The 12,032-nt window shown below is 38.6% G+C and overlaps 1 protein-coding gene across 4 annotated transcripts in view; it reads right to left on the reverse strand.

The window, feature by feature from the left end:
* The window catches only part of Arid5b (AT-rich interaction domain 5B), a 185,044-nt gene that overhangs the window by 25,682 nt on the left and 147,330 nt on the right, over positions 1 to 12,032 (reverse strand). For 2 of the 4 annotated variants that reach the window (XM_070021025.1, XM_070021029.1), the window contains 2 exons: positions 11,283 to 11,335; positions 839 to 936 (listed from right to left, as the gene is read on the reverse strand). In XM_070021025.1, the coding sequence (XP_069877126.1) occupies positions 839 to 936; positions 11,283 to 11,335 (151 nt within the window). The remainder of the gene's footprint in view (positions 1 to 838; positions 937 to 11,282; positions 11,336 to 12,032) is intronic. The other 2 variants (XM_070021026.1, XM_070021028.1) reach the window with 2 other exon arrangements.

The following is a 12,032-nucleotide window of genomic DNA, read 5'->3' on the forward strand; positions in this document are numbered from 1 at the left end:
AACTTTGCAGACAATACTTGTAGTGAAAGTGTTTTGATTAAAGGCTTGACTCAAAACCAAGCAGCCTATCGTATACTTCGGCATTATTTACAGAACATTCCCCTGAGAGGACACTGTACAAGGATACCAGCAGCAGTGTGAGAATGTATGGGCCTTTGTATTAGATACTCAGCAAACTATGTCATATTTTAAAAAATGATGCTTCATATTGAAAAACAATACTTATAAAGAGCAGTAAATTGAACATCTATTATCAATTTTTAAAAATCGTTCTGGACCATAATATTGCCAAGATAATCTCTGGGAAATACTTTGTGGGAATTTTTTATGATGTTCTAAACCCATTACAATTTATTCTGATTATTTCTACAAAAGCACCCTAACTTTTGTTGAATAACCATATTCTTGAGGCTCTGGATTAAATTCAGCATAGATAAAACTCTAATTGGACTTTAAGCTGTATAACCTGAGATGTGCTTGTATGTATAAGATGGGAAGATGGGTAGATGGGTGTCCTGGGTCCAGACTGAAGCTGGAATGAATGCTAGTGACTATAAGAACCACCAATAAATTCCATACTCTCAGACTAGCGAGTGAACCAGTCTATTTGTCAGCTCCCTAGATGTGTCTTATGCTCATTCTAAGAACACGTAATTTTATTCCCTGTAACTACAAAAGGCCATATTGTCTTAAAAAAATTCACAAAGCAATGTATCAAGTAAAATATCAGAGGGATATTTTCTGTTTCCTAAAAGGTCCTTTAGGCTTCCTCTGCCTCATCTTCCAATTAACATCCTCTTAAATAATTAAGGCTTTCCAAGAAGGAATTTCTTCTTACCTTTCATAATGTCTCCGGGTACAGGTGGCGGCACTGGTGCTACCAGGGTTACCCCCCAATTCGTCATAAATATGTTTCCACTGACGGCGGGCTGTTATCTGAAAAAGAATGGCAATGAGAAATTCAATCTAGCATCATGAGACATTTGCAGTGCCAGGCTTTGGTGCATATGCAGCAATCAGAAGGGAACAGTCTGTTCTGGAAACCCAGAAACACACAGGTCCAGATGAGTTTAAGGGGAGATTATGGTTTTATATAGTGAGATCTCACTTTACAATAAAAATGGAATCCAACTTTTGGCTCTATATTTTGTCACCCACAGTACATTTCATCTTAGGCATCTCTCTGGCTATTTGTGTAGCTTATTTTATTCTCATCACCCAGAACCTTCTCCTTTCTGTTACCTGATTAAGTATCAAAATAAAATCACATTTCAGCTAAACTACATTTTAGTTTACAGCTTAAAGAAAATAAAAATTCACATTGGCTGCCCGAGGTTGTGTATCTAGGTTAACGAAAAGACTTTGCCAAACATGCTTTTGTATCTTCTCATTTTAGACTCAGAAAAACAACAAATGCCTACTTTAACAACACTAATTAAAATTACCACATAGATTAATGAAAATGTTAAATCAGCTAGGAATTTAGTCATCTCTAGCTACATTTTTTTAAATGCCAATTTTTCTAACCACCAAAACAAAACCCAAATCAGAAACTATGTATGTCACAAGCTGTTTATTTTTATGCACTTAGGTCAGGAAAGTAAGATAGTGATCAAATCCCATGAAAGCTAACATATTCCAGAGCTAATTTGCTCAACAATGTAGAGTATTGAGTTGGGAAACTAAAACCAAACAGCAGATAATATACTTCAGTGAGTGTTATGGTCTTGGTTTATTCCTTAAATTTTATTTTTGCACATAAATTAAGATTCTACAAAATATCAGATGCAAGATCTAGTAATTGATTATTTTGGGGGAAACCAAACCATGTACTAATCACACACAAGCAAGACTAGTGTTTCCTTGGAACTAGGAAGACAGGATGTAAGTTATGAGATCATTGTGAACATTTCTAAACAGGGTGAAAGGAAAACTCTTACTGAATGTGTGGGGGACAGGGTGTGATAAAGGTAACAGTGTCACTTAATACAATGAGGGCAGAAAGTTTCTTTTGAAAAATATCCACAGAGCTGGCCAGTGGAGTTCACCAAGAGGCTATAAGGGCAGCAAGTAGTGGAAGTTTAACTTGCACTGGAGTTCTGCAATTATAATCTAAGAAGAGGAAATGTGGGGATGAAAAATTACAGGGTAAATGGACATTTTCCATTATCATTAAAAAGAAATAAAAGAACCCCTTCCTTTTCATAAACCCTGTTCAGCAGGCCCAAGTAGGACTTGGAAATAATGCTAAAATGGTTCCCATTCCCATGAAAGTCTTGAACCAATTGGTTTCAACGGTTTTCTTTAGACACAGCTGTCTTCTCATATCTACTAGCAGGGATTACCAGAAATAAATTCATGCTTATTTACAGGTTTGGTTTAGATTCTAACAACTGGTTTCAAACCCTTTTCAAAACACTCACATACTTGTTTGGATAGTTATTATATTGTAAACTAAATCTCCATCCAAACTTTAAACGATACAATCTCAGACTGATCTATTTGAGAGCCATCTATCAAGGAAGGAGAAACACAATTCTTTCCTAAATGTTTACGTTACACCACACTCTACTTTCCCTCAGTCAGATGACACATTGCAGCCCAGGGGAGCACACAGGGCCAGGGAACAGCCACAGAGTGTGTCTGTCCCAGAAGTCACTCAGAAAAAACCATCACTCTGGTCATCTTTGTGTCTCTATGGAGCCTGGAACTTGTAAGACAGGTCCACATTATTGGACTCTCAATCAGATTCTGATTGAATTGATACACACAGCAGAAGAGCAGCAAAACCAAGACCTATGCAATGGTGTTTGGACACCAAAACAAGACCTCTGCTGAATCAAAGCAACTTCTACATCAGAACAACATGAAAAATAGCCTATGCTGTAGCAAGATGGTAACACAGGTAGGTCTTTGGGGCCCTGTTCCTTCAAGTGAGGCAATGACTTTGGGAATCAAGGCTTTTACTGTGAGTTCTCCACCTCTAGTGTTGAACCCCCTTTCCTATAAAGAAACGTATGGAAGAGTTAAGAAAGAATAGAAACAGGTGGGTGGGGTTAACAATGTGCTTAGTTAGAGGTTTCTTCCTCTCCTGTATCCAAGTATTCATCTCTCTGGTTAGCCGACAAGGTCTATACTGTGTTCACTATGGAGTCCTAGAGAAGTCCTGATTCTAGCAAAGTCCATCCACTGATGCATTCATTCACCAAACATTGACAGGCTAGATTTCATTTCTCAGGTTCTGGACCAACAACTGGATTATAACAATGGAAACAGGCCCAGCACACAAGCATGTCCTCCAGCATTCAGCCACAGAACACCAAAAGCAAACCAACGGTCAGGTACAAAGCAAAATTGTACCCAGCATAAAAAAGGTAATGGATAAATTAGACCACTGCTTAACAATGCTTGATAGGAAATGTACCCATTACCTTACTCATTTAACTGTAACCCCTCTGTACAGTATCTTTAATATATACATACATAGATGAAGAAAGACCATTGCTGATCTGTGTGAAAATGGACCTAGTCTCCCACAACCTGCCATCCAGAAGAGGGATGCTCTGTGGAACACTTGCTGTTGCAGAAATGACAGACATGCATTAAGAATAAATAATGCAGCAGAGGGGGATGAGAGGAGATCATGCCTGTAATCCTAGCTACACAGGAAGCTGAAATCCAAGGATTGTGGTTGGAAGCCAGCCTGGCAGGAAAGTCTGTGAGACTCTTATCTCCACTAAACTACCAAAAAAGCTGGAAGTGAAGTTGTGGCTCAAGCGGTAAAGTGCTAGCTTTAAGCAAAAAGAAGGTCAGAGACAAAGCCTAGGCCCTGAGTTCAAGCCCCAGGACTAGCACACAAGCACACAAAAAGAATAAATAATGCATTTTTATCTGATGAAACAACTGTACCTTGCTCTAGGTCTAAAACATGATAACCAGAAGCCAGTAACTGGCAACACTGGGCGTTAATAAACCATGTGCTGCTGGCTGAGTATCTGTGTTAGTACCTCAGCTAGCAAGTTCTGGCATTTTGATAGAGCTTTTGCCAGTGAGGGTTCACCTAGAGTGAAGATAGGGCTGCTTCCAGAAAGTGTTTCTGTTCAGCAACTTTCACTGGATCATCTGACTGAATCTGGCCATTTTGAGATATTTTCCTCAATTGGAGAGTCATCAAATGTTCTTCCTAACTGCTGAGTGCTTTCAAGTATACAGGTCTCTCTTCTTAGCATGGAGTTTTTATTTTTAATCTCCAGATCTATTTATTTATTTGTTTTATTTCAGTATTGAGACTGGATTCAGGGCCTTGAACTTGATAAGCAAGCATTCTACCACTTGTGCCATATTCCCCAACTGATTTAGCTTTAGTTATTTGGTGATTGGGGGGTCTTGTGTTTTATTTTCCCCTGGACCAGCCTGGACTGAGACTCTTCTATTGATTCATTCCTTATAGCTTATTGGTTGAGATGAGATTTTGTTAATTTTTTGTCCTGATCCTTGACCCTCTTGACCTCACTCTCCAAGTATCAGAGATTACAAATGTAAGCCACTGCATCCAACACTCAACCTAATTTTTTGTTTTTTGTTTTTTTTGGGGGGGTCCGGTCGTGGGGCCACAACTCTGGGCCTGGGCACTGTCCCTCAGCTCTTCAGCTCAAGGCTAGTGCTCTACCACTTGAGCCACAGCGCCACTTCCAGCTTTTTTCTTTTTGCTTATGTGGTGCTGAGGAATCGAACCCAGGGCCTCATGCATGCAAGGCAAGTGCTCTCTCACTGAGCCACCTTCCCAGCCCTCAACCTAATTTTTTTTCTTTATGATCATAGGTTTTTAATGGCACTAAGAAAAATCCACTTTTGTATTTCAAAAAGAAAAATGACCATCTCTAACGAAATGCAAGACCCCAATCAAAAAATACAGTAAACAAGCACAAGCACTACTTCAAGCAGTGCTGTGAAAAAGAGAAAGGAAGAAAGAAAGAAAGAAAGAAAGAAAGAAAGAAAGAAAGAAAGAAAGAAAGGAAGGAAGAAAGGAAGGAAGGAAGGAAGGAAGGAAGGTAGGAAGGAAGGAAGGAAGGTAGGAAGGAAGGAAGGAAGGAAGGAAGGAAGGAAGGAAGGTAGGAAGGAAGGAAGGAAGGTAGGAAGGAAGGAAGGAAGGAAGGAAGGAAGGAAGGTAGGAAGGAAGGAAGGAAGGAAGGAAGGAAGGAGAGAAGAAAGAAAAAATAGTGGAATTCATGCTAACAGTATTTCTCTTAGGTTGCTTCCCCAGAACTCCTACAAGGCCCTCACTTGGATTATAAGGACTGTGATAGCATTATCTATTGCTACTTCCTTTTGTAGGACAACCTGCTGTGTACAGAGAAGCACTGAAGTGGGAAGAAGAGGAGGAGGTAGAGCTCTGAAGGTATCATGAAAAGAAAGTGATATTTATGCCCTTGAAGGAAGCATACCCCTACATGATCAACACAAAATGGGCTGAAAAACACAGGCAAGTGAAATAAACCCATCTGGATATTGAAACTCTTTATCTTACTTTGAAGGGACTTGGAATTTACCTTTTTCCCTAGCATAGGTTACCAGCTAAGGAGCTGTGTAAAAAGTACTCCACCCAGTGATGATCACAAAGTTTTCATTGTTTATCAAGGCAATGGTTGAGTAAACAAACTGACACTAGAATCTAGGCGGTGTTTTAAAGGTAGCCTAAAACGACGCCTCCACAGTCCCTAACCTAGCTGATTAAACAAGAGGGGTGACCAGAAAAGCAAATTGTCCCTTCCACAAGTTTATTGGGTGAAAAGAATCCATTGTTTAACAACATTTATGGAAAAATCATTATTTGAATCCAACACCTTTGGAGATCTTCATTTCTCTACCTTTAAGGCTATAGGGATGACATATGCTGACATTTGGGGTGGACAGGTAAAGAAGTAGTAATCAGAAAATTTTGGACTTAAGTTCATCCAATGGCTCACAAAGAAACATGAAATCAAGGGAAGCATTTATTTCCTGTGCATGATGTTGCCTGGGCTGTTCTTGAGAAACAGCCTCTTTCTCAAGACACCTTGAGGGTGGACTGAATTCAAGGAAGATGACTTTGTTTTCCTGGTAGTACTCCAGGAACTGGAGCTTTTCAAAACGACATGACATCATCTTTGGCCTCAACAATTACGAATTAAGCCAGAGGCTTTGCCTGTCCAGTAAACTATGGTTAGATTCAGGAGAATGTATGAAGATGATGTCAAAACCAATACTTAAAGTCAAAAACCTAATCTTTCCAGCAGGGACCAGTGACCTCCTCTTTTAGAAACAAAAATCACGATCCTGTTTCGTTAGTGGGAGGAGAAGGAGGTGGTAATCAACACTTTGGATGGTGCTACTCTATGTCAGCCATCATTTTTATAAGGATTTCTTCAGTACCACTTCTCCAATCTATTTTTCCTGGAAACACTATAGCTAGGGGACCACCAAATAGCCAGATGTAAATCACTTGAGCAAACCAAACTCCATAAGCTACAGTGGGTAATATCCTGGCTAGTCTCCAGAAGCATCTGCTTGCTCAGATTGAGTGGTTCTTTCACTCATGAGCAAAGTTTTTATCTTGCTCTGCCTCTTCCATTGGGGGTGACTGTACTCTAACATATGTCGAAGAAAAAATGGGGCAAACTACAAAGGAAGAGACCTCATTGCCAATTAATCAAAATACCAGAATATAGTTTTTCTAGGAAGTTGAATGTGCTCAATAGATTTATAAAAATAAAGAGACACTGTATACATTTACAACAAAGGCAGAGAGGGCTAAGGGATATAGTTATTGGTCAAATGCTAGAAAGACCTAAAATTAAACTTCTGCTTGTCTTTTTTCTTTTTCTTAAATTCAATTTGAGGGTTGTGAAGGACTAAAATGAAATAATCATAATTCACAATTCAAACCAGAAGGTTTGGAATAGTTTATAACCACAAACAAAAACAAGCCAATTAACATGGCCTCTCTTTATAACCAGAAAAAAGAATTCCAAAGAGATGTCTTTATCCAATCACAAGTTAAAAGTTAATATATCTACATTTTTCACTGCGCTTTTTTCTTTTTTCACTATTACTGGATATTTACATTACCCAGATTTCTCAATCCATCTCCTAAATTCACACATTTTTCTTTAGCAACAGATAAAATCCCAGCTTGTAACCAGTATATCGGGTATAAAGCCCATATTAGGTACAAAGTATGGTTTGAAAAATGAGGTTAATAAAGGCAGGCCATCAGATACATATCCCAAAACATCACTGCATATATACAGACAACACGCCAGATAGACGAAGAAGTTGCTGGTAATGGAAGGCACAAGAAATGATCATTTGTGAATTCTTTCCTCTTAGGGATGTTGTGCAGACTGAGAAAATAGTACACAAAATTCTCAGTAAGTTAGAATTTGAGGAACATCTGTGTAACTCATTTCATCTCCTGTGCCTCAGTTTCCTCATTTGTGAAATGAGGACATGAATTGGAACAGAGCAAGAATTCTGTTTTGTACAAAGGTTAATTTAAGTCCTATACTTGTCCTTATTGCAAATAAAAATAGCTGCAAATTGGGACTACCACTTTGACACACCCCTGGAGGTCCCAGTTTAAAGTAGGTGCCAGGGGCACAGTTGGCTGAGTGTGAATATTCATTGTTACATCTGGGTAACATAAAAGAGAAGGACACACAGAGACAGGTTACACACAGAGTTTCCTGGAAAAACAGTAGCCTTGAGGATCCTCTGATCTAGAAGATTCTAAATTCTCTTTAGCTCTCCATCAAATAAGTCTGCATTTGTTTCTGGTATTAGATAATCTGGAAGATAAGTATCTTCCACTAAGTCTGTGATGGCAACTTAAATTCTCAGACTCTGGATGTTATTGTGCCTTTCCTAGACTGATCTCAAATTTTAATCCTCATTAAACTTCCCCTCCTCCCATTTCATTAGTCAAAATATGCTATCAGGACGATGTAATCTATACTTATCAGGTCCATAGCTTAGATGTAATGTAGTAGCAAACTTAAGCAGCTACAGGATAATAGGAAGCAGGAAGACAATAGGAAATAGAAAGGAAAGAAGCAGAAGAGAAGAAGAGAAGAGAAGAGAAGAGGGGAGGGGAGAAGAGGGGAGTGGAGGGGAGGGGAGTGGAGGGGAGGGAGAGGAGGACACAAGGGAAGGCTATGTGTGGTGGTACAAATACAATCCCAGCACTTGGAAGGCTGAGACAAGAAGATCTGGAGCTTAAGGCCAGCCTGGGATACGTGTGTGTGTGTGTGTGTGTGTGTGTGTGTGTGTGTGTGTGTGTGTGTGTGTGTGGAGAGAGAGAGAGAGAGAGAGAGAGAGAGAGAGAGAGAGAGAGAGAGAGAGAGAGAGAGAGAGAGAGAGCAAAGCCTAATCTCAAAACAAACAAATAAACAACCAAAAATAAGCAACCTGATTCTGTTCATAGCCACATAGAGGGTAGGGGGACAAGCACATGTCATCCACTAAATATGTGACTTGACACATAAGGATTATTTGAACTGAAGTCAACTGAGCACCAACAAATTCAAGAAGAGTTTCTGCCCTCCCCTTATCTCCCTAAATATAGCATAAATTTCTACTTTTGAACATGCATGTGCACACACACACACACACACACACACACACGTACATGACTCATCACCAGAGCTGATGATGACAATCTTTTAAGCTCCCTGCTTCCTCCAACAAACAGCCTACTAAATAACTCAAAGGTCTTGCATCCTAGGTCTTTTGTCACTGTCTTCATATCCATTTCATCTCTCTCTTAAGACTCCCCTTCCTGGAAGTTTGTCCCAGTGGCTTAGTCACTGTAAATGGCTACTTTAAGTTACCATAACTCTCTCTTCTCGACTTTGTTTCGTCTCTGAATTCCACCCCTTAATCCCCATCTTCCCTCATCATCTCCATTCATTCTCTCTTTCTGGAAGGCCACGATCTATCAGTTTAGATTCCCCATCCATCATCTCAAATCTGCTCACATGGCATTATCACTATCAAACCTTCCTTGTCTCATACAGAGGAAAGTACTGAATGGAGTGTTGATCTTTTCCAACTTACAATTTTAGTGACTGCTTCTCCTGAATGGTAATCAGCTGAAGAATTAGAACTATCAGCTCAGATGTTTTGCTTTTTCCATTGTTGCTAATACATGCCTCATTTACATGAAGTATTCAATAAATACATGGTCAAGTGATCTGCTATTTATACGGTCATTCACTTGTTAATTTAACAAAATCATAAATACTACATGTTCAAAAAACTACAAATGCCCGGAAACTTCCTCAGAAGTTTCTTCTGTACATTTGACACCAACTTGTTGGTGCATGGAAAAAAAAAATCTCTGTCAAGATACAGAAGATACAAAAGCAGGAAAAACCAATTCTGTGAAATTTGCTGGCATTCTTCCTATCAGCGAATAACAAAAAGTTCCTGAGTTTAAAAAGACATTTCAAAATATTGTGCAATATCATGTAACTATCTGAAGTCACAGGTCATAAAAATGTGTATTCCTATTCTTAGCATTCAAAGTTAAGACTTAAAAGACTAAGCTGTGAGGTTTACTTCTATGTTTACTTCTATGAAACTAAATTATCATCTTTTTCACATGGATAAATGCTTATAATTAGCTCAAGATTTTGCAAAAGCATGAGATACAGTGGAAAAGAGACTATATCCAGGACTCAATCAGGTGAAAGAATATGGAATATATTTTTACACAGACACTTGGTAAAAGCAAATATTTAAAATAAATTCTTGTCTATGAAATGTATATTTTATATGTGGTTCCTGTATTATATTTCTTTATAAGCACACACACACACACCCCATATATGAAATAAACATTATACACATATATTCACATCAAAGGATATTTCATCAAGAGTCATCTCTACAGTAAATACTATATTATCTGACTTATACAACACTTGACATATATTTTGCATCCCAAGCCCCTGATATTGACACCACTTCATTACTCTGTGTGTGTGTGTGTGTGTGTGTGTGTGTGTGTGTGTGTATAGGGTTGGAATTAAGGGCCTGGGTGTTGTGTTTTAGCTTCTTCAGTCAAGGCCAGCACTCTACTACTTGAGCCACAGCTCTAATTTCAGCTTTTTGGTGGTTAGTTGGAGATAAGAATCTCGTAGCCTTTCCTGCCCAGGATGTCTTCTAACCATGATCTTCATCTCAGCTTCCTGAATAGCTAGGATTACAGGTATGAGCCACTGATATCAGGCTCCATTACCTTACTTTATGGAGCAGTATGCTTTGTCTGGTGAAAACTCTGGTTATTGCATTTGGGCTCAAACAAATTTCATTTTCTTGACTTTGTGTCTTTTACTCTCATTTTGCTGTGGTACCAAGATATCCCAGATTTCTTCTTAAGGAAGGAAAAAATAATAATAATTTCCTATTCAATTGCAAAAGAAACTGCACAAGTTAATCTGATCATTGTGTGGATGAGAAACTATTTCCGGTGACGCCATCTTCCTCTGTCAACTGATTTTATTATAAATGTCATGTCTGTGTGCTACATTCATGGCAGCGCTTTCTTCTCCCTCCTTCTTTCAAGATCTTAATCTTAGTTTGTTGCTCTAACGTTTTATTGGTTCAGAATACATGCTGTAAAAATCCGTGGCCATCAAATTTTCCCGTGGGCTAAAAATAACCCATTCCTGTCAGTTAGAATTAGCTGATAAAGCGTCTCAGAGCCTGTTCTGAATAAGTTTGATAACTTCCTGTTTATGCAGCACTGACCCTTGTCTAATAAAGCTTGTTTGCCCTAGAATAAGAGGAGATTTTGCTGCATTCTCTTTCTTAATGGCCAATCCTGATTACTTTTGAAAGCCCTTAATACATTTCCCATATTAGACATGAACAGATGTCAGGTATGTTGCCAAGGGAAATTTCTTTTATGCAATCTTGGCTTGTTGTACAATAATAGCCCTTTCTCAACATGGGAAAAAATTACAGACCCAACTAATTTCCCTGACAGGGGAGAGTTACATATGTTTTCCACTTGTAGTTTTTACGACAAGTTTACAATTTTGCCAAACCTGGAACTAATTGGGATCGTTTCCAAAAGCAGCCCCATACACCCCCAAATGTGTAGAGCCATTTGCAAAGTCAGTCAATGGTGGTTTGCTCTTGTTTCCCCTCCATTTTGGCCAAAGAGAGGTGGATGGGGGCAAAGGGGGTGGGGGAGTTAGATTGCAAAATTATTTCATTTAAGTTGCTTAAACACTTACTGTTTCATATCCTCCCAGTTTTTGAGCAGCTTGAAACATAGTCCAAAGGTTAACTGTTAGAGGGACAATAAGTATTTAGATAAGCATTGCATTAACATATTTCCAAGAAATGTCAATTAAAACATTTTGTTCTGTATTTCAATGTGAAAGAGAAAAGAAAAAAAAAGAAATAATAACATACCCCAGAGAGATGAACTCTTAGGAAACAATTTGCCCTGGGCATTCAACAACAGGATCTATTCTTACCATTTAAAATATTTCTTAAGAAATAGTCATAAAACTATGGAAATAGTTCTACTTTTAGATAAAAGACAGCATAGTTTTATTCCTGTTGTCATCGGAACAAGAAAAGCTAAATTAGACTGACCTTGGGAAAAGGTGTGGGAATTTAAAATTAAGAGTTGGTCTTGTTCAGCCCTTAGAAAGAAGCCATTGATTAATGCTTCCCTCAGATAAAACCTCTCTATAATCAATAGCTACCAGGCACTTTAAAATATGATTACCTTCTTAATAGGCTATCTGATGGCAACATAGTATGAAAGGCTCATGCCATATTTCATGGGGCCTTGCATTGAGTGGGAAAACATGTGCTGCATGTGCCAGTTAGCAAATTCATAAAAAGAAGACTTCATCGATAAAGAAGTGGAGACACAAGCCCACTTCGTTCCCTTACTTGCCTGTGAGATACTGCAAATATACATTTACTTATCTCTTATAGGGTTCGGCTTTTAAACAACTATGCCCAACTGA

This window comes from Dipodomys merriami, unplaced genomic scaffold (genome assembly GCF_024711535.1).
Source record: "Dipodomys merriami isolate MVZ:Mamm:240054 unplaced genomic scaffold, mDipMer1.0.p SCAF_14, whole genome shotgun sequence".
Classification (NCBI taxonomy): Eukaryota; Metazoa; Chordata; class Mammalia; order Rodentia; family Heteromyidae; genus Dipodomys; species Dipodomys merriami.